The 25534-nt window shown below is 44.4% G+C and overlaps 1 protein-coding gene across 7 annotated transcripts in view; it reads right to left on the reverse strand.

Annotated features, from left to right (window-relative positions):
• The window catches only part of HECTD3 (HECT domain E3 ubiquitin protein ligase 3), a 125416-nt gene that overhangs the window by 80480 nt on the left and 19402 nt on the right, over positions 1–25534 (reverse strand). For 2 of the 7 annotated variants that reach the window (XM_051624572.1, XM_051624570.1), the window contains exons 8-22: positions 25335–25500; positions 24587–24668; positions 24131–24313; positions 23984–24033; positions 23806–23870; positions 23467–23570; positions 23102–23221; positions 22883–22972; positions 22584–22790; positions 22201–22330; positions 21690–21764; positions 21337–21418; positions 21179–21250; positions 19937–20085; positions 17073–17212 (exon numbers count right to left, since the gene is read on the reverse strand). In XM_051624572.1, coding sequence (XP_051480532.1) covers positions 17073–17212; positions 19937–20085; positions 21179–21250; positions 21337–21418; positions 21690–21764; positions 22201–22330; positions 22584–22790; positions 22883–22972; positions 23102–23221; positions 23467–23570; positions 23806–23870; positions 23984–24033; positions 24131–24313; positions 24587–24668; positions 25335–25500 — 1715 coding nt within the window. Of the gene's footprint in view, positions 1–17072; positions 17213–19936; positions 20086–20293; positions 20356–20820; positions 21001–21178; positions 21251–21336; positions 21419–21689; positions 21765–22200; positions 22331–22583; positions 22791–22882; positions 22973–23101; positions 23222–23466; positions 23571–23805; positions 23871–23983; positions 24034–24130; positions 24314–24586; positions 24669–25334; positions 25501–25534 lie in introns of those variants that run through there. The other 5 variants (XM_051624567.1, XM_051624568.1, XM_051624574.1 and 2 more) reach the window with 4 other exon arrangements.

A 25534-nucleotide genomic window follows, 5' to 3' on the forward strand; every position in this document is an offset into this window, starting at 1 on the left:
AAAAATCTACTAGTTCAGCAATTATCTTCATTTAAACTAATCCTAACATAATATTTGCACAGCATGGCCTACCGAAGAGTAGCAAGTTTCCACTTTATTTTTTGTTAATGATCAACCTTCTAAACGTGTCTCAAGAAGATAGTGTTTCTTTCTAGACATTGACCATTTTCACTTTCTGTGCTACCATTTACTATGGCAAGCCTCCCTGCAAAGGCCTCCTAACTTTGTCTTTTAAAAAGACATTCTTTAATAAGAAGGGAACTGGAAAATACTTGGCAAAATCTGACTCAATTAACTCATGGAGGATTGGTAATTCTACTTTGACTTTTGAAAATTATCTTGGTTCAAAGTTAACTAGTTCAGCATTGGCCTTTTATTACAGAAAGGTTTGCTTTATAGACTTTATCTACTACTAGGAGAATCCACACTGTAGGTGAGATTAACTGAGGTCTGGGATTTACGTAATTTGACAGGTTCTCCTACAAATGCTAGGCAGTTTCATGTGTTTACCAATATGTCACTGGAATTCATCCTGTCACAAACTGTTAGAGCTGCTGAGTTGGTATGCTGTGCAAAAGGTCAAGCTCTTCAGTTTTCATTTGATTTCTCCCCACTTCACCAAAAAAACCCCACAACTGGCTGCTTTACAGGAAGGAACAATGTGCAGGTTGAGAATTTCACATATTCAAAACTTGACTTGCATCTCCCCTTTTTAACATATTTTCCAAATGTGTATTTATATTATGGTTTCACCCAGGAGAAGTGCTTTAATTATCACTTCTCTAAAACAAACAACATGCACGTATTGGAAAAAAAGCAACAACCCAAACCACTAAAGCAAGCTGCCTAGTACTCTGGAGAAACTCTACTCCAACATTCCAGTGTGTACAAAGAAAGAAAGAAAGAAAGAAAAAAATCAACTTGGTATGAAAGTAAATCTCCCGCTTCATAACTGTAAATAGTGAATACACACGTACTAAATAATCCAACAAATCCTGCAAAGTTTTCAGATACTCTGTTTTTACAAGAGCACAAATGAGTTGAACTATTTGCAGAAGAGGCCAAAAGGTATCCAAGACTCAGATAAACAGACCAGTACTTTAGGAACTCAGTTGGCAGAAGGAAGAGATCTCTGGCTTCAGATCTAAATGCATTCACTCCAGTAGTGAAAATAAGGAATAATAATAGAGAGAGACAGACACACCAATGCATTTATCCCAAGGAACAAGTATCTGGACTTGTAAAACAAACTTTGCAATTATTTCATATTTTACTAAATGCTTTAATCTGCCTCTATAGCAAAAACCCAACAAGCATTTCACAGTTGTGAACAGGCTCCTGGGTTTTTTCTCCTCACTATAGGACAAGCTTTTTGCAAAAACTGAATGCAAGACCCCTGAGGAGCATACGGGAACAGAACCACCAAATGTCTGGTTGCCATCTGTTCTACCCATTTACTCTCCCAATATGTAAATAAACGTCAGTGAGCACAGGGACCAGTGAAACACACAGTTGCTCTGTAAAGCCCACATTTCTGCCTCTCCTCCTGATGAGCAGAGCAGTGGCCTCAGAAGCACGCTGAGAATACACCATGAAAGGCTCTTTTGGGACTTGACAGCCTCCCCTTTGAAACACCACCCCCTTCATAAATAAAGCTCTCACTGTCTAATGGATGCACTTTTTTTCCAGTGTACAACTCCTGAACGAATAAACTAATGGCTGAATGAAAAAATAAACTATCCTAACACTCTAGCAGAAGTGTGTTTTTCTTTACGTTTTTTGGGTGGGTGTAGAATAAAGAAAATAAATGGTAGAACTCGTGGGTTTTTTACATATATACATGCCAAAGAAATACAGCACCTTTCCCAATGAGCTACCAATACAAAGTACCTACTTCCTACATGCACTCATGTGCTAACAAGGGGTATGTGAACATACTTGACTTCATGAATTATGCAAACACCTAAGTACACACACATCTCTTAATGAAATACATGTAACAATGATTACATCAATCCCAAACTATTACACAAACACATGATAAGAATCAACATGAACTGATTAAAAAAACCCAGCAAGCACACATCCCTAGCAGAACCACTGCAAAGCAAGAAAAATGCATGCACAAATGCATCCTCAACAGCCATTACAACCACAGAAAGGACGAGGCTCAAGAAAGACCATCTAATGGATGGAACATGAAACAAATGCTTGGAATTTCTGGTATTTTCCTACTCTGCCAAATTTGGTATGTGCCATTTTGTTTACTACTTTTATGACACAGAGTAGCCCTTGTCACAGACCAGGGCTCTGCCACAGAAACTGCTGCACAGACCAGGTGAAAATACCACCAATCATAATAAAAGTGAACAGCAAATTACTTCAGGTTGGGGAACAACAGGAAAAACTGTAGTGCTATTCAGGTATAGGGACAGCAGCCCCACCTTGCTGGCTGCACAGCTCAATTTTTTTGTGAGCATCACAAGAGCCACAGAAAAGACAATGAGAATGTGACACCCCTTGGAAGAGTCAGAGTCACTTGGCCCTCATTAATTCCCTTTAACCTCAGATTTGCAATTTACACACTCCAGTTCAGAATTTAGACTCAGCTGCTGATCAGTTGAGAAAAACAAGGTCCTGAATAGATCGTTCCACCTCTGAGCTTGAGTCTCAAGATGTTTCTCTGTGCCTCCTGACCATAGGTGGAGCCCTGTCCAGTCACGCCAAGTGCAGCCTCCAAATCTCCACTCTCCCTTTCTAACACTGGATCACAGCTCTTCACCATCAAACATTTCCAAACTGTGAGATGCCTAGATGTTATGTGATAACTTACATAGCCAGTCTGGAAAAATACAACAGTGTAACATAAAACATAAAGAGATTTATAGAAAATAGAGAGGGGGAAAAAAAAAAAAGAAAAAACCTCAAAACCAACATGTCAACAGTTATATTAAATCCAGCACAATATGGAAAATCTACACAAAAACAAGACCAAAAAGCAGAATGTTTCAAGAACTCAGTTCAAGACAACCGATTTAAAAATAGAAAACATGTTTTCAATGGAACTAATTCATACCACTGATCAAAAGATGGATGCAATTATATGGTGTAATATACTAGCATAAATAAAAAGTCTTGGACTTTCTCACACCCTGCATACAAAGGCATTGCTAAAAACTCTCTTCTATTCAACAACAATTGCTGGACCCCTTCTGTTCAAACAGGAGATATCAAGGTGACCACAGATAGCTGGCATGAAATGATGAATTTTCAGAGGTATTCACTATGCTTTTTCTGTCAAGTATAGACAAGGGCAGGACCTCATAGTCTGAACTGCTGAGGGCTTCAAAAACTGCAGACTAGAAAATGAGAAAACATGTGTTGCAAGGAAATCTCTAATTTGAACAAAATCAGCCTCAAGAGAAAGCGGAAAACAAATGTCAGATTACATTATAAACAGAAAAGAAGCAAAATATCCATGATCAGTAGAATCAGTTCCTAACAGAACTGAAGACAGACATATTGAAGTTAAAAGCTACAAGTTTCCAACTGCACAGAACTACAGCTGAGACTTTGACAGAAAAAGAAAAAAAAAATCAAGATAGTAGACTCTCTTCCTACACTCAGCCTAAATTAACACACGCACAGAGAACTTTGCATCACTTCCTGCATGTCACCATACAACAGGGGAGAGAGGAACAAGTTATAATTACTGCTGGAATTAAGACTGAGAGCTTTATACACAATAGCCTGGAACTTCACCCACATGTTGGATTAACAGTGGGGTTTGTGTGTAATGCTTTTATTATTCTGAAGAGTGGAAAGGGAAAGAACAGTTTGGCTGTGGGCAAGCGTTTTGATTGCTTGTTAGCATGCTCCAGGCAAAGCCAGATACCTCCTAGCAATTGTATTACTCACCACTCTTCAGAGCAGAAACTTACATGCAAGGCTTTAGAGAATCCCTTTTTATCTCAGTCTCCGTCAAGAGTCCTCCAATTTCTACACCTGTGACCTCTTTGAAGCTCTATGGCTGTTGCTGTAACTAGAGCAGGGAACCTGATTGATTTTTTTCATGTCTGTAGGATCTTTTTAGCTACCAAATGAAATGGCTGCCTTTGGCTGGGAATTCCCAGTCTTCTTTTGTAATGTCCTTGATAGCAAGATTCAGAAGAAAATAATGATTTAGTACTTCGATGGCAGACGTGAAGCATTTACCTACTGTGCACTCACCCTGCAGCAGCAAGTTTGCTGTAGAACAGCACCCTCATAACTGTTCTAAGAGAGAGCAGCGGAGGCACAGGATGTCCCCCAATCTGAAATTCAGCAGCAATCTCTCCTCACTAAAAGATGGAAGAAACTTTTTTTTATATAAAGACAGTGTGTAGAGTGGAAGAGGCTTTTTAAAAAAAAAACAAACAAAAAAACCCCAACAAAACACAAAAAAAACCAAAACAAAGTAACAAAAAAACCCTGCAAAGTCTAATGCAGGAGCCAAGGGAGTCTCTTATAATTCCTTGGATGGCCCTGAATTCATCAGGTGAGGGTATCTTAAGGCAACAGGCAATGTGAATGCCTTCACATACGTAACCTGTCAGCATCACTGTTTATCTTCTCAAAGAAAACTGGAAGAAAGATGCCAGAAGCTGGGGAGGAGACTGAACCCTGATCCCATCATATGGCTCATCTTATGCATTGTATCAGATGGGATTATACAATGAAAACAGCATTTTAGGTTATCTTTGTATCTCAAGAGCTACCATCCAAAATCAATATTTTTTAATTTGCATACATATAAGCTAGGAACAGGAAAGATATTCAAGCCCAGAAGGCATCCTGTCTCCTCCCAGGAGGAAGTCTCCTTGCTATTGCTCAAACTGACACATGGGGTAGAAAAGGATAATTTACAGTTATCAGCAACCACAAGCAGAAGTTTAGAGATGAACACAAGTTCATAAGCTTATTAAGAATATTTTCAAAGCAGGACTTTGACGTTATGACACTGAACAGTAAACCTTCTGGTCTGGAACATAACCTTTGCAATCCACATTCTCCTCTGGTTCTGACTAATGCAATTTTGTCCTACTCACACAGTACTCCAAAAATAACTTTCTCAGCTTCCTCCTCCAACCACATCACCCTTCTTCACTGGTTCCATTTTCTGCCACATCAACATCAAGCACAAGTTGTTTACTCTCCTTTTAAAAGCCTATTCCTTCCACTCACGTACCAAGTCTACTACTGCCTTGCATCAATAAGCATGCCAGCTCTATTATCTACTTGTATCTCTTAAAGGACATGGTTTTAGGCCCTGCAATTTTGTTGTTTGTGGTTTTTTAATAAAATAAATCTGCTACCCTTACAGAAAACTGACAGTTATCAGGCTCAGTATGCTGGGGCACTGGACTGATAGACTAACAGGTTATTCTGTTTCACTAAGCTCTTTCATTTGCTGAGGTCAGACATCATCTCCTGGACTTATGTCCAGATCCTAAGCATGCCACAGAGGAGGCTGTATTTCCCAAATCTAAAGGCATTCAGAAAGTGTGCATCACTTTGGCTACATGTGCCAAAGCTCAAGGGAGCACCCCATGACACCATATCAGTTCAAGAAGGGTAAGCCTGGCAACCTGAATTCTCCAGTTTGTGCAATGCATGAACCCAGGAAGGAGAACTCCAGAAACAGATAGCACTCTCCTCATCACTCCTATTTCTGCAAGGCAAGTTTCCAGGACTACCTGGACAGCAGCGCTACCAGACCTGCTGCACAGCTGATCTTGGACTCTGCCTCACACGAACAGAAAGGAGAACACCGCAGTCAGACTCCAATCGCAACAGCAGCAGAGCAGCAGGCTTGCTGCCAAAGCCCAGAGCTCAAGCCCAGGCTTAACACTTAATGCAAGCAGAGCCTTAGGCAGTCAGGTGCTGTAGTCATACAAACAATAATAATAAAAAGTAGTCCTAATGGAGCTCAACCCAGCTCAACTTATTGAAGAAAAAGAAAGCCTTTGCCCACAGCCCACAATTACCTAAACAGTGTAAGATCTCCCAGCAGCACAACAAAAAGCAGTCACAACTGGATTCAATGGCTGGAAATGACTGTTCAACATAGAAGTAAAAGGTAAAGTGTTTTAAAAGTGAGTATACATATAATCTTGAATAAAATATAACAATATAATAATATTATAATATATATAATATTAATATAACAGGCTCTTAATCTACTAGAATGCATGAATACAGACTTGCCATCTTTCAGAAACACATCCACTAAGTCATCCATAAGTTTTGGGGCTAACAGCCCCAATTACTATGTGCAAATTCCCTTACAGCCTAGAGGATCATAATGGTTTCTTGCAGTCTCAAACCAGACTGTAAATGAAAACCCAGACATATACAGCCTGTGTCATCAGGAATCATGCTGCCATTCTGCAGCTAGTATCAGCATGATCTTAAATTAAAAAAAAATAAGGTCAACCCAAATCATCACACAAAACCCAGTTCGAACTCTGCTTCAACAGAAAACTCAAATGCTAATTTGCTCCACAAAGCACAGGCTCAACAGAACCAGTCACTGTGAAGCACAGCTCAATGCAAGCCTGCACTGAACTGAGTGTCCACATGTGTGAAACCTGATTGGCTTTGTTCAAGGAGTTTTTCCTGTAAAAAAAAAAATAAATAAATCACACTATGTTACATAAAAGTACTGTTTTGAACTGTAGATTCCTACACCATCCCACACACAATACTATTTTTTTCTTCTATCAGCTCTCCAATTTTTCCAGTGATGCTTAGTCTGCAGTAACTGGTGTTTTAAGAAATACATTATGAAAACTTCAAGACCTCTACTGCTTTTTCCAGCACTATTAGTTTACATCCAGAATTGTTACCATCTCCCCAAAGGAGCTAAGCGAATTTATTCTACAGAATAATGCCCAAGTTTGCTTCAAGAAAGTCCGAATACACAATTGTTTTTTCCCTTCCAGCACAGAACCGAGAAAAAAAAGAACGGAACCTATGTGTGTTTCCCAGTTAACACGACAAAAATGCAATATTGAATTCCAGGCATCTTACAAGTCCACTGATCTTCTCCATGGCTTTCATCAGATTAAACAATGAGAGAAAAAACAGTGCTGAGCAAAGTGAGAGCCTCTGGGATAGCCTGTGCTGCTCACAGCACCACCATACCATTATCAACATTACACTACTGTACCAGGCTGCAAAAACAGACAAAAGGAAAAAAACAAACCTCTCTCACACAGCAACTCCATGGTTGATGTCTAGCATCTGCTCTCTCCCCCATTCCCCAGTAATTGGAACTGTGTACTTTAAACACACACAATTGTGTTAAATCTAAATGGTTCAATTTTCTGTTTTGAAGGATGAATAATAAGGACTGTCACCTGTGACAGGGACACCGTGATAGCTGTAGTACAGCCCAAAATTGCTATGAAAGACCCCAACCTCCAATGAGGGAAGGGTTGCTAAGATCCAAACATGGGAAATATACAGAAGTTGAAATCATGCATGCTAGGAACAAAACTAAAAGGCTTTAGACAACAGGAAACAAACATTATCCAAAAAAACATGCAAATAATCAGTGAACACCTCCTTGCAAGTCTCATCGTACCTGAACCTAAGGGGAGGCTCAAGTCTTACCTGGAAAGGCCAAGGACATAACATATTACAAGCAAAAAATTATTAAAACATCAAACTAGATGAAGACTTAACATTCAAAACAAGGATGACATCAAGGAATGCCAGAGAGACCCCTACACAGCTCCTGCTCCATGGAGTGCAGGGTGACACTTGACATCAGTGATGCCTTCACCTTACCCTTCATGCCCTCTTCCACGCATGGGGACACATGTTCTCAAGGCTCATACAAAGCACAAGGCTGTGGCCTCTCCACTGACAGCACCAAGGAAAGATGGCAGCTGGAGGACACTGACATTTTTCCTCACACTCTTCAATACTTTTACTCTGTCTTTGAAAACGAGATGTATGAATTAATTTCATACAGACTTTTCACTTCTTTGAACATTTGTCATAGAATGACTTCTTGAAAACTGTAAACTTGAGTTTGACTTTTTAATGAAAAGGGCTTCTTACACCTGATAAGATGAGCTCATAATAAAGACACTTAACTCTTCTGTGCCTTCAGGCACCCATGAAAGTGTTGTTATAGACAAAAAATGCAAAAGATTTTTTGAGATTACTAAAACTGCACTTTTCCCTCAACATATTGCACAGTGAGTCATTTACACAAGAACACTGTATATGCTTTAATAGGAAAAATGAAGGATGATTTACAAAATAAACAATAACTTCTATTTACTCCCAACGAATGAAAACTAGCAACAACTCATACAAAGCAGGAAAATATTTTTACCAGGGCACTTTTAAACAAATTATTCCAGCTATACACATGTGCAAAGAGCTTACTGTGTCTGCAACTGGAATAGGATGAATTTGTGTAATTGATCAGAAACCACCTAGGTTGTAAATGAAAACACACACTGTAACACAGGAGAAATGCTGATAATTAAATTCTACATGGAAAATAGAGGTATTAGCTAACATAAGGAGCACAGGTCTTGAGCTGCCAGGAACATGAAAAGGATAAGGACATGCAGAGGGAGATGCAACAAACTGAGAGGTATTTCCAGTCTATCAGTGACTCCTGTTACAAAACACCTACAGTCTTCACATATTTTTTGCCTGCACGTGTAATAGAAAGCATTCTCTATAGCCAACTATGTGCAGAAAAGCAAATGCCCCAAGAACCACTCTTGATCCTAACCTTCAGAGCTAACTGACTCATTCAAACTTCCGGTGTTTTAACTCTGATCAACAGTATTCCCTGGCAGCAAAATAATTACTTTAATTTGCTACATTATTCTAAAGCTAAGTAACCTTAAAGAAAAAAAAAGGAAAGAGAAAAAAAAAAGAAAAAAAAAGAGGGGGAAAAAAAAAAGAACAACAAAAAAGAACAAATCCCAACTGTTGAATTCTCTAACTCTTACTCTGCCAGGAAAAATAAAGATCAGAGCAAAGTCCTGAACACATTCATCAAGCACACAGTCAGACAGTGCTATATCATTCCCCCCAGCAACATCACCAGCCTGAGCACCTGCCAGCATAGCTGCTTTCTACTGACAATCAGCTGTGCTTTGGGAATGGGACTCTGGCAGTCAATCTGCAACTAATTTTGCCCAGTGCCTCAATGGTGGCAGCTTTCAGTCAGAGGCAGAGCAGGAAACAAGATGCTATATACCCTGCGAGCTGCCACCTGATACACCTGTTTTTCCCATGCATGGCTAGCAACATTGTGAAAGGCAGAATCAGAAAAACTGGCAAGATAGCAACTTTTATTTGCATTTTAGACACTCAAGTAAACAGTATTTTCTGTCAGGTCTGCTGGAAAAAAAACCGATTACTTTTTTTTACTATTTCAAAATAGATTAACAAATATTTTGCAAAGTCTTGCTCAGAGAGACCTTGTCTCTTACAAATGACTTGAATTTGGTTTTTTACTTTCACTGACAGTACATAAAAAATACATAACTATATATTATGGGGACTGAAGTTTTTCTTTCCATGCTCACCAAACTCTGCTCAGCTGTACCAAAAGGATTCAGATTCCACCTTCCAGCAATTACAGCAAACTTACTTACATCATGTGTTTGGAAAGGAGATTTTTCAACAGAGGAAGTGAAGCGCTTAGCCATGCTGTCCAAGACTCCACGGATCAGTGACCCTCAGCAGCATACAGACCACCACCGTGACATCACACTTTCCACAACATGGCTCCCAAAGATGCACATACCAAGAGAATCTGGAGTTTCAATCTTTGTTTATTTGTTCAAAGAAAGTTGTTTTTTCTTCTTCTTTTGGTAACGTTTTAGAGTTTGTTTTGCTTTGCTTTGTAACTTTTTGCTGTATTACTTTCAAATCTTACTTTCTGAATTGGAGAAAACCAGGTGGACCACCTTAGATGAAACATTTTGCATGCAAGCACTCACCAGTGATAGCAGCAGAAGACATGTTGATTAATTCACACCATATTAGTCAGGGCTTCCATTAACACAACTAAGGGCTCATCAAGGAAGGAAAATGTGAAATTGTTCCATTGCTATTACTCTGTTGGAACGCCACATTTTAATCACTGGCTGGAGTATAGTTGAGTGACACAAGGGAGTGAAATACTTAACAGAAAATGAAAATAATATAGACTCAGTAAGACAAATGCTTGGTCCAGGCACACCCAATCCACCTCCTGCTTCCGCCTGAAACAGATTCATGATTTAACCAGGTTTCTCAACCTGCTGCCTGGAGAGGTCCCAGCCTGGGAGGTGGCGCCAGACAGCAGCTGTGTCGGTCTGGTAACATTTGGCACAAGAAACAAAATGGCTAAATATTAGAGACACCCAAGTTTCAGAGGAACTAATTTGTAAACTACAGTGACACCCCAGCCTTTTTTTTTTTTCATTTACAACAATCTACAACCCACAAAAAGGTCTGCAGCAGTTTGATGAATGATATAATCAGGTTACACAAACACAGTTTTCAAAGAGGTTTCCTGAGTCAGAGTTTAGCCTCCTGCCATTCCAGGTATCACATTACTCAGCTTATTTAAAAAACAAACCAACAAACAACCAACAACAAAACCAAACAAAAAAACCCAGCTTCTCAATCCAGTATAAAGTTAGAGGAATTTTGTCTCAATTACTCCTTCTGGAAGACAGTTTCACAATCCTATTCTGCTTTGATTCAAACCTTTCTCTAATTTTCAGCCTATGTTTTCTCATAGCAAATTTGTATTATATTTCACTCTGAATATCTTATCTCCTTTTCTAGTGGTTTCCGCATTTGATTTCCACACCTGTGCAGTATTTCAGGCAAAAAAATCTAGTTCAACCAGTACATTACACTATCACTGTGCTATAACACAACAGGCTGTGGCACACGTATTTTTCATACTGGTCCTGTGAATCATCCAAAGGAGGTCTACTAAGCTGCAGGAGAAGGCCTTTAAGGATAGCAGTAGAAGTCAAATAAATGAAGAGATATATCTGGACTGAAGAAGTCACAGTGCAACATACTGGAGGGAGTAACTCCATTAAAAAGCCCTGATGGATATACCAGAAGATTTTACATTATGACCCAAAAAATATGTGTCCACTAACATCAGCTACAGAAGAAAAGCCTCCCTAAGTAAGCCAGGGGATTTCATTAGATAAAACTACAAGAGGCATCAGATGAAGTGAACTCTTTTTTTTTTTTTTTAAGACAGTCTAATGCCCACAATTGTGAAAAAAAACAACAACCAACAAAACAAAAATTGCCACTGAAAGACAAGCTGCCTACAAAGCAAAACCACATCATCTCCTACCACATGCAGCAGACAGCACTTGCACCTCTTCTCTTGCTAGAAAGCGTATCAGGTATCACCACTGAAATTGGCAGGACTCTTACTCATGTCCCTATTATCCAGATTGAACTCATGTGAATCCTCCAGCCAGTGCTGATTACCAATGAAAACCAGAAACAAGGACTGGTGATAGTGATTGAGGAGAAAACAATGATACATGATTTAACAAACTTTAACCAAAAAAACCCCAAACAAACAAAAAACCCTCACCTCTTACAGAGACCCCCTTCCACACTGCTCCAAGCAGTTAAGAGAGACTTGGATGCTAAAAAAAACATAAATAAAAGCAGGAACATGGAAGTTCTCAAATTACACCTTAGCACCTGCTCAGTCCCACCTGTAACACCCTCCTTAGTTTGCACTGGCATGTTGAACATACTGTTTTACTAAAAATACCAAACACTGATCTCATTTAAAAAACTCTTAATCTTGAAACACCATGTGTGAGGAAAATAAAAGACAAATCCAGAGCAAGTTTAGTGCTTGCGCATAATCTATGGAAGAGGTATTCAGTCTTTCGTGCTCAGGGATAGATTAAGTCATCCTTGCATCCAAATTGTTTGCTCATTTGTTCCTAAAGGAAGTTTACCCTTTATAGAATCTGGCTCTTGAGAAATTAAATTATTTATTCCCCCTTACAAATCCTACAGGCTCCTTAGCAAAGCATGCAAGGCCTGTGTGCCACCCATGCCTGTAATGGATGAAACAGTGACCAGTAGCAGACAAAGTGATTGAAGAAATAGGAAAGATACTATAAGACGGCAGAATCAGAAAGTGACAGGGGAAAAAAATGGATGTGGAAAACACGATTTCATAAAGGAAGGAGTTTGATTTACATTTCATACAAAAATATTTTTTCATACCTATGCTAACTTTTTTTTTTTATTTCAAGCACTCCCTGACAGGTTAAGAATATTCTTTAATGCAAATAATAGATTAAGGCAATAGCAACATGGCTCAAATCAAAGCAGGAGACTATAACTTAGAGCCTTCAGAGACAAAGGAAAGCATAGATTCTGCCCTAAAGAGCTCACAGTCAGCTTTTACTAGCATACATTCGATGAGATTGTATTTACCTATTACAGACTTACAGAGAGCCAACGTTGTTAGTTAATCTATAAAAATAAGTTTCTGAGGTCTCAAAGTGATTATTGACAATGAATCTTGAAAACGGACATGCACACAGAGCAATATTTTAAAAGTTCAACATAAAGAAAGCAGATGGAGTAAATTGTGAGAGAATACTGCTGTAACAGATTTGGAACCTAAGGATATAACTGCTTGATTCATTGCTTGTTACAATCCATCATTCATCGCCTGTTACAATCCATCAAAGTTGCTTGGTTTGTCATAGCTCTTCCTTGTCTTCAACAGATCTAGTGAAAGGTTTTTTCCACTACGTTGCACAGCTTTTAAAAAGCTGACAGGCACAGAGCCGAAGAAATCCATAGTAGTGCCTCTTTTTGTGTCTGTAAGTCTGTCTCGCTGGACCTGTCCCCCTTCCACGCCATGGGTAGGGCAGTAACTCAAAAGTACTGAAGTTTTCACTAAGTAAATCACTTCAGAATTACTCTATTGTAATTGCCTATGTGAAGCTTGAAGCAAATCTAAGTCAGCAAGCATTTAAAAGAAATAAATTTATGTTTCTGTAATGAATTTACTCAGCTACAGAAGCAGCCCTTCATCTTCTCATTAAATTCCTCTACACACCATCCTTTTGCCAAGACCCCATCTGGAATTGGGCAGCTCTCTTCACTCTTCAAGACCAGGGAAGGTCATCAATCCATACCTAGAGGCATGGAAGGCTAGCTGGTTTTTCTGTTTAGGCTAGATCATGAGGTGACAGAGACCTGCAAACACCCTGTGGTGGTAATGCTGCAGTTTCAACAAGAGCATTAACATACCATCAATTGAGAGTTTACAGAGTCTGTATTCTATCATTTCCAATCTTATATATACACAGGAAAATAATTAAGCCTTTGCAAGCTTCACTTTCGTTTTCTATTATGAAAAGTAACTTGTTATCAGTCCGGCAAAAGATAAGCAGAACACTAGGAACTTTGAGGGTCAAAAGAATAAAGCTGGCAGTGGTACTTAAGGTATATATATATAAAAAAAAGACTGGACATTAAAGGATAGCCATGGAAACTGCCTTAAGGTACACAGACTGCAGCAGGATCCTGAAACAGCATTCTAGGGAAATACTGGGATTGTCCACAGGAGAGGAATTACAGGATCTGATCAACAGTTGTCACAAAGTCCTTAAATTGTTTTCATGCCCCTGTATAAAACAAAGCATTTGAGAAATAAACGAGTAACTCCTATACCCACTTTTTGCCTTTTGACAACATAATTTCAAGTGCTGGACTTAATGTAAAACATTGGTAAGTGTTACATCACTCAATCAAAAACCAATATGAACACAGGCAAAAAAAAAATAATCTTACCAGTTTCTACTTCATATGCTGAAACATTATTTTTCAGTTACTGAGATCTAGACTGGTGCATTCCCAAATTGAGGAACTTTTAGAAGTAATAATCTAGCACACACTGAATAAACTACAGCACTCGGATTGAGTCCAGAAACTGGACTGCAACTCTATGGAACTTTCTATTTCAGTAGTTTGCATTTAAAAGAGTTTCAACTTGTGTTTTATCTCTTGTCCTGATGGCCTTTTCAAAGTGGGGAAACAGAGTAAGTCACATGCACACAATATAGAAAGATAATCTTGTGCATGAAATCATGAGATGAGAAAGATGTTCCATACAGTTACAAATTTATTTCATGATCCTAGGTAAATCACCTCTTTAAGCCTCAGTTCTCAGTCCTAGAGTTGTGAAGACCAACTGGTTAAAAGACCTCAGCACACAAGTCAATTAAGGAACTACTGGTAAAGAACAGGCCAGACTGACATCCACATCAGAAATTGGAAGCTTACACGGCAAAGTTCTCTGCTGTTCATTACTTCTCAAGCAGAAGCCTTTAGGAATCAAGTTTAGCATGGTATCTTTATTGTGTGAAGGATCCCAGAAAAGGATACATTCAGACTTGCAATGAGCATAAAAACCCTAATGAAGCTGCTACCTTGTCAATCAGGTGTAGGCTGAGACAGCCAAAAATAACAGGAAGAGTTCCAGTAGAGCAAAGAACATGCATCTACTATATCAACTCTGGAAGTAAAGATGTCAAAAAAACCCCTGTGTGTGTACAGTGGGCAAACAACAAACAAAAATTTAAACAGGCTTCCTTTGCTCTCCTGAACAACTGGGAAAGAGCATGACCAAGCATCAGCTGCCTACTTCTATGAATCAAGACAGTCAATCTTACCTGTCCCCAAAAACACCAGCATCAAGAACCAATAAAACAACAGTGAAAACTATCTTCCCTCAACCCTTACAGGCTTTGCACATACGTATTCTCATGCTACTAATGAATGCAATTTTGTAAATCTAATCTCAGCATCTAATCTTTACAGTATCACACTTCATTAACCAAGGTGCAACACAGCAAAAAGACCTGCCGTTGCAAGCACAGTAAGCAGCAATGCTGTGCTGGTGGAGCTCTCTAAATCAAACACCAGACAAGGCAGCAAGTCATGAGATTTTATGCTTTAGAGTCATTCAGCATTTACGTGCATCTCAGGATTTGCAATCAGCTGCTCAGCCAGCCTTAGCCGCATTTTTTACTGTGCATTTATAATCTTGGCTTGACTCCATGTCACTTGCACTGCACGCAGAGAAGTTTTCTATATTGTGCCATGTTACCTCTTTTTTATTGAGCATACTTGCTCTTCTGTCTGTGGGCAATTAACTTAATTTGCGACAAATAGAAGTTTTCGGCAACCAGTTTAAACTTCTCATCAGACTTCTGGCGTGGGCTGCAAAAAGTCTGCCAGCAAACTATGGCCACAAGCAGCAGCTGTTTTCACCAGAGCATTCTTCAGTGAAATCCCTCTCCTGCTACACTGTGGATGTAGCAAACATACTGCAGCTTTTCAGCTACCTCTCCCATGTAGTTCTCTCACCTCTATCACACAGGAGAAGGTGTACCCTGTCAGAGGTGTACTGGTGGTATGCATTTACTAGAGGAATGACTCCAAAATACACAGTGCAGCAAACTGCTCAAGAACTTAGTATTTCTTAGTATGGGCTTATTTCTCAAATAAGAGAGCACTTTGTCCTCTCTGGCCAGACAAGCAAGACATGGGGAATAAAAAGGGCAGAAGCAGTTGCTGCCATTCATGCACAGCAGTTGACTGAAGAAAAATGGTGTAGTTTTCAATGCTACCTCACATTTTCTCTAACTCTTTTCTTCTGAAAAATAAACAGAAGATCAACACTGCCGCCTCTGAAGACAGAGTCTATTTTCTTACACACACACTTTACTGTTGTCTCCTGGGCCTCCCCATAAGCAAACTTGCGTGGATTGCCAAAAAGAAGGACACACAGACTGATCATTCTGATCAGGAAATAAAACTGTAAGGCCAGAGTCACAATTTGAAATGCAAAGATATTTCCTTACTTAATGCATGTATTTTAAAAATACTGCCAAACTGAGCTATGACAGAGGGTGATTCTCCATATGACAGAAACATTCAGTTAAGTTAAACTAATTTTGTTGATTTTGCTTTCCTCTTTAGATCTTTTCTTCGCCCTCTAAATTATTCTGGTCTGTGCATTAATTCCTTGCTGAATCTCCCTTATTGTACCACTTAGACCCTCACATTTGCCTGGAAAGTTTCATCTTGTCTCAACTGGAGTATTTCTCTTGGGAGCACACAGCCTGTTAATACTGCAGTTTATTGCCTTCAAAAAGAGCCTGAAGACAAAAAGAAACCTCAGGACTTAAACAGTCCATTGATGTTCTGTTGCAACCTTTATTTAAACAGCCAGTTTGGCTAAGATGGCCTAAACAGAGAGGGAACAAATCAGAAAGATTAAGTGTATGTCAACGACAAAAACAAAATTCCATCCCAGATCATGGCAAGAGCTCCAAGCGGCATTTCTGCCTTACATGGGAGTGTTTTAATTGTGCAGCTGGAAATTAAAATTCTATAAACTGGTGTTTTTATTAGAACAGCAGCCCTTTATCACATTTGGGCATTGTTTATCAAAGAGCTTACCATACAACCAAGCCAGCAAAAGCACAGAAAAAGCAGAAAACTGAAGCACAAAGCAAGTCATTTGCCTAACGGCACAGGCAGGCCTGTGTAGGGCCAGGAACTGAACATAAAGCTTCCTTACATTTCAGCATGTCCCCTAAGCTAAGACAACAAACAACATTTATGCAGAACTACCTCTCCAAGCACTAACTGGACAACAGCTATCACAAATCATGTAAAAAAATTGTATGAACAAATACAACCTCTTAATGAACCTGCCAGAAAGCTAATGCTGACTGAGAAGCAGCCAGTGCCCAGCCTGGATCTGCTCCAGCCTTCCAAGCTCTCAATTCAAGTAATTTAGAGTCTTTGTTTGAGTTCCCCCATGAGGTGACCTTTACAAAATTCAGCTCTTCTGAAGATCAGAATACTCAGTTAACTGCAGCATCACTACATGGGACAGCTCTTAAAGCACAATGAAAAAAAATACTACTGTAAACAAATGTATCCCAGTGAAGTTCAATAAAAGACAGTAATACCTTAATTTTCTGGTGAATATGCCTCAGCGAATCTGCTGTACCCATGTCCATGTTGTCACTGATGCACACAAAATCCAGTTTCATTTTTGTGTCCAAGTTTAACATCTTTTGGATTTCCTTCCTTGTAATCACAATGACCTCTAGGACAGAGGAAAGTGGGATGAAATAACACAAAAAATACTAACATATTCAACATAAATAAAATACATTCATTTTCTATTTACAAAGCCTGGTGGAACTGTCAAAAAGCTTGAGTACCATAACTTGGTTCTGCAACAAACCAAGCTCTTTTGGCAACAATAACCTTTGCAAAAGAGAAACTCCTACTGTATATGAAAATGGTCTGTCCCTTCTTGTGTGGATGGAGGGTTGGTATTAAAAGGAACTCATGCACTGAGTGATATGAGTTAGCAAGACAGAACAGAAATGTCTTCTATTGTTAGTGACTGACTTCAAACCATATGTCCTTAAGCAGATCAATGAGACCTTGCATTAATGTCACAAACACTTCAGAACTTTGTCTTTTGCTCACCCTGAGCCCATATAATCCTTTGAGGACAACACCACTGTCCACAAGACAATGGTTAAGCTATTTCTGAGCACCAGCTTGGCAAGGGAGTGGAATAATATATGAGAAACAAATTCATTTGATCTACAAAAAAAAAAAAAGGTAAATTCATATTTGAAGGATATCAACATTGTCATGAAAGGATATTTTCCAAAAAGTGAGAACATAAGCTCTACAAACACAAGACTGAGAAAATAAAACAGCAAGAAACGTTTTTCCCTGGTCACAAGAACTGGAAGGAAAAACAAGACTCAAACACACAAATTAAAATATCTCACCCTACAAAAAAAAAATAAAAATACCATAATGTCATAATCCACATGCAATTTTAATAGAGAAGTATGGGAAATAATACAGCCCTCAGTCTAGGAAGCTCCTGTGATAAGATGAAAACACACTAAGAAGAAATCTGTATCTACCAAAAGTGAATTAATCCTGAATCTGTTAACAGAAAAGTTGAAGGAACTGCAAACATGAGAATCACGTGGCAGTTTGGTACCAGAGTTAGGGAAAGGCTCCCCTCCCACTCCCATACTGGATGCCAACCTGGATTCAAAACAAGCTGAAGAACTTAAGAGAAAGGGATTGAAAGCATGCCTTAAATTCAGGAAGGAAGTAACTGAAGGAATTGATGTCAGGTGGACGTTAGAAAACCACAGTTCAGCATAAACCTGGTGAAATAGAGAAGGGGATCCTCAGTCCATCCCACTGCCACTACTTTGAGGCCAATACCAGTAACAGATGTGCTGGGCCTGGAGAAGCACCACAGGCCAGCATAAGAACACCTGAAAAGTCTCCTAATATTTATTAGGAGACATGAAGCACTTGCAGTTGGAACAGAAGGATGCAGTGAATCAGACTGTGGAACAGTTTCTTACTAATACAACCAAGTATAAGGAACTAAAGCTTCCTGTAATACTCAGAATTACAATCCAGGGAGAGAATTCACACCATTGGAATGTCAACACAGAAACCTACAGTTTTGTCAGGAGGCAGAAGCAAGCAAGGAACAAGAAGGTGGCAGCTTCCTTTCTGAAGCTGCATATACAGCCTTGCATGTCCAAATTTCTGTAGAGGTTAGATGAGCTGAAGAGCTATGTGTGGGAAGGGAGAAAGAACCAACTGTAACATCACCTACTAGTGGTCAAGAGCATCAAGTGGAAATGGTTATTTCTGAATAGTTTTGAAGAGCCATACAAAGCAGAAGTCTGGTTACAGCAAAGCTTTTAGATGCCCATATATCTATATCACAGGATAAAAGTATGATCCTAGCAAAAACCAGAGAAGAACAGTCAGAGAAAGCAGACATTCAGAAAGCAGACTCTGACAAGCAGCAGGCAAAAAGCAATTCCATGGGAAAATAATTTTTTCAGATTTCTTAATGAAACAAGATAAAAGCAAAGTCTGATGTTCGTTTTTCATTTTGTTCCTTCCCACCGAAACAGTAAGAAGCAGACATGGATAACCATAAGCTGATCTTTACATTGTCACAGAAAAAAGGAGCAGTCAGGAAAAAAGTCACATTCTTGGGACGGAATACAGAATAATCAGTGTGATGCAGAGGAAGCAAAACCATAGAGGCAGGAAAGCAAAGGAAAAATACAAGCATAAAAAAACAGAGCCATGAAAAGTTTTAGAAAGAATTTTTCTAAGTAGCAGGGGGAAGAGCGCAAAAAGATTTAGTTCATCACTCAAAAGATAAACAAAAACCTAACTCTGGAAAATAGTGAATAACCTCCCCATGTACTAAACACTGTCTTAGCTGTTCCATGCAACAAGGCTCACAGGTGAGCATTACAAGACAAGTCACTTCCCCCTGCCCTGCCCTTGGCTCCACGCTACAACAACAAGGACTAAACGCCTCAGACAGAGCAAGTAACCCTGAACTTCAGGCTAGACTGAAACAACAAACCAAGAGACATCCCAAGAGAGCTGACACACTTCTCACACCACTCTCATTAATGATTCAGAGAAAGAAACAAGAGACTAATGGTTAACAACACTGAAAAAGACACCAAAGATGTGTGGGATGGGAAAAGCCTCGGTGAGGGGGAAAAGGGGGGCAGGCACAGGAGTCTAGAGCTAAGGAAAGGATTGACATGGGTCACAGACAATAGCTCCAGTGCAGAGAATAAACCTTCTACTAAGGCAGCTGCCCTGATCAACAGAGCACCTACGAGAGGACATCAGAACAAGGCGAGGCAATAAACAGGAGCGGTGGTGACCACGGGAACCCAGAAGAGACCAGGGAAAGCACGTGGCGTGCACCCACAGCCCAAGCCACCGCTGGCCTCACCTTCGAAGCCGGCGCGCTCCAGGAGGTTCAGCGGGTACCAGAGCAGGGGCCGGTTTCCCACCGGGAGCAGCGGCTTCGGGATGCTGGAGGTCAGGTCCGTCATGCGGGAACCGCCTCCCGCCGCCATCACCACAGCCTGGAACTCCATGCTGCAGAGGGAGCAGAGGGGCAGGGCCTCACTCAACCACGGCAGAACCGGGCAGGCCCGGGCCGAGCCCTGCCGGGCGATGCCCGGTTCGCTTCAGCCTCGCCCACCCCTAGCCGCCAGCGCTTCTCAGAGGCGTGTCCGGCTCCCCGCCTCCCCGGGCCCGCACAGCCGGTGCGGAGGCCGCGGCGCCGCTGCCCACCCCCCGTTACCTCCGCTCCGCCGCCCCGGCTCCCAGCGCCGCACTGACAGCCCGGGAATGGCGGCGCCGGCGCGCACCGCGCACGCGTGCGGAGAGCCGAGCGGGCCGATGGCGAGGCGGGGCGGCAGAGCGCAGATGGGCTCGATTCCTCCTGGCCCCGCTGCCCGCGGCTCCTCCCGCTCAGCGCAGCGCGGAGGTCCCGGGAGCGGGAAGGCGGGCTGCGGGGGCCGAGCCAGGCAGCCCGGCCCGGAGGCGGCACAGCGCCCCCCGGCGGGCGGAGCTGGGGTGCGGGGGCAGATGGCGGGGCCGCTGGAGGGCGTCTTGCGGGGGGTCTGCGTGCCGGACGCGTGGGGGGCGGCTTGCGGGGCGGGGGCGGCTTGCGGGGGCTGGGGGGGGGAAGGCAGTTTGCAGCCGTGTCCAGGAAGGCGACAGGAGCCACAGGTCCCTAGTGCACGCCCCGCTGCCCACCCACAGCTGCAGCACCGGCCACACACGCTCCCCTCCGCGCCCTGGAGAAGCAGCGACACAAGCAGGAGCTGGGGCGGGACGGCAGGATCCAGCCCTGCGGTTTTATTGAACGTGCGGTCCCCAGGGCAGGCAGGTCCCACAGCACGGGACACCTGGGGGGGGCCTCATTCATCCCAGGGGCTTTTGTCAGTGTCGATGGACATGCAGTTGTACACGGCGTACCGCAGCAGCTCCTCGCAGACCTTGGCCCTGGGTTGGGAGACACTGGGTCATCATGGCCATGCCCAGCATTGAGAGCCCCACCCTTCCCTCTCCAAGCACACCCAAATGTCCCCTGGGGCAGGACCTAGGTAGCCTAGGAGGGGACCCCAATTCCAGCCCCAGGGAGAGGGGAGTGCTCCCATCTCCTGTACCCAGCTTAACTCACGAGGAATAGCGGGGCAAGAAGAAGGTGCAGGAGCACGTGGAGGCCTGTGGCATCAGGTCCAATGCATCCGAGCTTGGGAGAAAGGAGAGAGAGTCAGACCCCGGCCTGGCGCAAGGACCCCAGCATGCCACAGGGACCCCAGCCCAGGATGGACTCACTCTGTTCTTTCTGGGTAGACAGTTATCTGAACTGGGAGGCGGCTCCGGCCAGTGACGAACTTGAGGAAGCGGCTGAGATCCTCTGAGGGATAAGGAAAGGGCTCAAGTCTCAGGGACAAGGACAGGCCCAGTGATGTTGTCATGGGAGGGTCTGCCCTTGCAGTGGCATTGCAGGAGCATAGGGCAAAGCTAAGGGATGCTCTCAGCATCCTGGGAAGGGCCAGGCAGGATGGCACCAGCTGAATCCCAAGGAAGCGCCTGGTGAGCGTCCCCGGAGCACAGGGCAGTGGGTACCCTATCCCCTGGCCCACCCTGCTGCACATGAAGAGCCAGGAAAGGTTTGGGTTGCTCACCACTGGTGAAGTTGTTGAGTGCTTCCCAGAAGTTCTGGACACGGGTGTCGTCAGCAGGAAAGTCCTCAAATACGACTGCAACAAAGAATACACAACAGCTTTGTTAGAAACTACCAGCAAAGCAAATGAACATGGGGCATGTCCATCCTGACAGAGTGGAGTCAGAAGAGGGAGAGACCCTCTGCTCTCAGTGAGCCCCTGCAAGCCTCTGGCACCCCGAGAGGGCCAGCACCCTGTGCAAACGTGAGTGAAGAAATGAGAGTCCCAGTTCACAGGGTGGCCATTCGCCTCTGCCCAGAGCAGCCAAAGACCAGAGGGACCAGAGTGGGAACTGGTGTGGTTTGCAACTAAACCTGAAGCATCCTTATCCAGCGTGCCTCTGGCTCATCCTCCCCCCGGCACACCACAACCAGGGACTCAGCATGGGGCAGGATGTGTGCACAGGACACCATCGGGGGATCCCTGCCCCCACGGGAGCTGGGAGCAGCTTTGGGCTGGCCCTGGCACTTACTGAACCTCTGCAGTTCAGTCACTGTGATGTTGGGATCCCCACAGATCTTCTTCTCCAGCTGCTGCCAGGTGAGCAGGTCCAGCACAGGCTGGGGCACCACGCGGAGCAGTCCAGCACGCATGGCTGTGATCTGGAGGGAGCACAAGAGGGGTCCCGTCACCATGACAGCTCTGATACCATGCTTTGGGGGGCAAGGACTGTAGGACCCCAAAGCAGGTTCCCAGGGCTCATGGACATCCTGGGCATGGGATGCACAGAGGAACCACAGCTGGAACTGGTTCTGGGGACACATTTTTTAAGCCACCTACCCTACAGGTACCAGGAGGGCTTGCCACAGGAGCAGGGCTCCCTTGCAGCCACATTGGCCCTGGGGACAGTGTTACCTGCTCCTTGCTCTCCTCCAGCCGGGCCTTCTGCACCAGGCGGATGAACTCCTTGCGGTCCTCGTAGCGCACCACGGTGCTGCTGCCATTGGGGATCAGCTCCACCACGCGCTGGTCACTCAGCACCGTCGTGTAGGTCAGCTCTCGGCCAAACATGAACTCGAAGGCTTCTCTATCCACCTCCTCCAGCATCTCTAACAGCCTCACCTGCAAGCCCAACAGGCAAAGGCCATCGTGGTGGAGCCAGAGCAGCCATGGAAGTGTACAGCACATCCCTGCTGGCCCCTGGCCCCACTCACCAGCTCTGAGTCCACAGAAGCAAAGTCCTTGCTCCAGTTGACCTCCTCCCCTGCCAGCTGCTTCCACACCAGTGCCGGGAGAGCCAGGATCTGCCACAGGGGCCAGAGACATGAGCCCTCTTTGTCCCTCCTTCACTCAAGCAGGGCAGCCTCTCCTCCCAAGACATGGTAGCCCACACCAAGACTCTGAGCCAACCATGGAGGCTCTGCCATGCTCACCAGAAACTCCTTGCTCCTCAGGGCTGCTCCCATCAGCTGCCCGATCCACTCATACTTGGGGAAGTCCTTGCAGGAGGGGTTGGGGACATACATGTCCCTAGCGTTGCTGCTGCTGTTACCCTGCAGGATAGAGGCTCAGGACCCATGGCCACTGATGTGACCAGCCTAGTGCAGTCCCTCCCTGCAGCCTCCTTCTCCATCACCCCCTGCCTGCCCTCCAGGACATCTCCACCACCTGCATACAAGCACAGTCCCCCCAGCCAAAAGTCCTGCAAGCACTAAGATAGGACTAACACCCCAAAAGGCTGCAGGCTCTGCTGGATGCCCCCCTGGGGCTGGGACAGGCAGCCAGTGGGGTGCCAAACCTGGTTGGAGGTGCGCACGAAGAAGGGAAGGGGAACGGGGACATCGCCTGAGCTGGGACACAGCTCCTCTGACACGTCCGACAGGCTGTCCCGAAAACCACCGCCTGCAATGGGGGCAGAAGCTGCTTAATGCTTGATACAGCCAGGGCCAGAGGCTGAGCAGCACGATCTGGCCAAGCCACCCCCACTCCATGGGGCAGTGCTGGGGCCCTGGGGGAGATGCAGGGACCACCCCAGGTGTGTGGAGTGGGGTTGTCTCTCACAGAGCAACTGTGCATTGGCAACCCTGTGCATTGAGCTGCACCCAGTGTGAGAAAGCTCGGAGGGGAGAACTCTCACCATTGTCAATGATGCCCTCAGTGATGAAATCGCACTCCCACCACTGGTTGTAGCTCAAGGGCCACCTGCAGGGAAGCACATCCCTCCTAGAGTTCCTAGAGAGAGCCAGCAGCACCCAAGATCCCTCACACCCTACACCAGAGATGTAACAGCCCACAAATATGATGTGAAGACCTGCCTGTAGTCCAGGGGCTGATTGTTCTTGGAAGATCTAAGGCTTTCATACAGCTGGAAAGAGGAGCAGAACAAAAAGGGGATGAGATGCCATGGGGGCAAGCGATGCTGAACTGGAAGGCACCTGGTGTGGGGCATGGCGTGGCCATACCTGGGTGAAGACCGTGTTCCTGCAGCTGGGGTCCAGCACAGGATTGGCGCGGTGCTCCCGGGCCAGGTGCCGGTTGATGCACAGCTTTGGTGTGGTCTGAGGGGGGCTGCTTTCCGAGGACTGGAGGCAGTGGGTGATTAGGGCTGTACTCTGCTTGCACAGCAGCAGGAATGGCTTCATGCTCTAGCAGGGGATGAGCAGGGATGGTTAGAGACCTGATCCTCCCACCACAAGTCTTCTTTCCCCCTCCCCAAGCGCAGCCTCCTGTGTCACAGGGGATGCTCAGCTTCTCCATTCCTGTCACAATGCCCAGCATAGCAGCTCCCAGCAGGACCCCTCGGTTGATCTGTCCTCATCAGATCAAGGGGGACATGTCACAGGCTCAGGGAAACCAGCCAAGCTCATGATGAGATGCTCCTACTGGCACCATCCCAGGGGAGCCCAGCAAATGCTCACCCTGAGTACACTGAAGGCACCAATGCTGTCCTCAGAGAGGGGGATCAGGTAATGCAGGACACTGTCCAGGAGCTGGACGAACCTGGAGACCAGAGAGGAGCAGCATGAGGATGCAAGGGTGTTGGTGGATGTGCAGAACCCAGCACACCTGTGGCATTTCACCACAGACAGCCCCAGGCACCGAACCGGGGCAGTGTGCACCCTGCATGTGGGTCTCCTCCAGCCCTCGCCTGTAGTCCCAGCTGCCGGGAGGCTGAGCCCGCTGGATCGCTTGAGCCCAGGAGTTCTGGGCTGCAGTGGCTGTGCCGAGCGGGTGTCCGTGCTAAGGCTGGCATCTCCTGCACAGCAAGGGGAGCACCCAACCAGCACCCTCTGGCCAAGCACTTTCTTTTGTTCCCCTCAAGGAAAAGCTGCAAACGAGGGCAGCCCAGCCCCCGCTGCAGGACTGTGGCTGAACCACTGCAGAGGGTCTTTGTGTGGGGCCAGTGCTGACCCCAGCCTGGGGCTGCCTGACAGGCAGTGGGGTGGGAGACTCCAAGTGATGCAGATCCCTTTCAGTCCATGCTACTGCCATGCTCTCCAGGAAGCATCCGTGTTTGGATGGGAAGCAGTAAGCCAAAGGAACACACAGGAAAGGATCTGGCAGACTTTAAGCAAGACACATCCAACCCCCTGACAGAGGCCAGAGCATGGTCCTTCTTGGGACCCAGGCCCACTGCAGGGGGACAGTGCCATCCCCACGCCATACCTCTGAATGAGCACGGCCCGCCGGTACAGCATGTCGGTGTCCACTCCTTCCAGGAGAGGGTAGCGCACCAGCTGGGCTGGCTGGAACATGTCAGTGTTGAGGATCAGGTCCCACTCCCAGAAGGACTTGATCTTAATCCCTCGCAGGCGGACATTGTACCCTCGGTCTGCCAAGAAAGGACAGTGATGCTGTGCGTGTGG

The sequence above is a fragment of the Apus apus genome, chromosome 7 (genome assembly GCF_020740795.1).
Source record: "Apus apus isolate bApuApu2 chromosome 7, bApuApu2.pri.cur, whole genome shotgun sequence".
Taxonomy (NCBI): Eukaryota; Metazoa; Chordata; class Aves; order Apodiformes; family Apodidae; genus Apus; species Apus apus.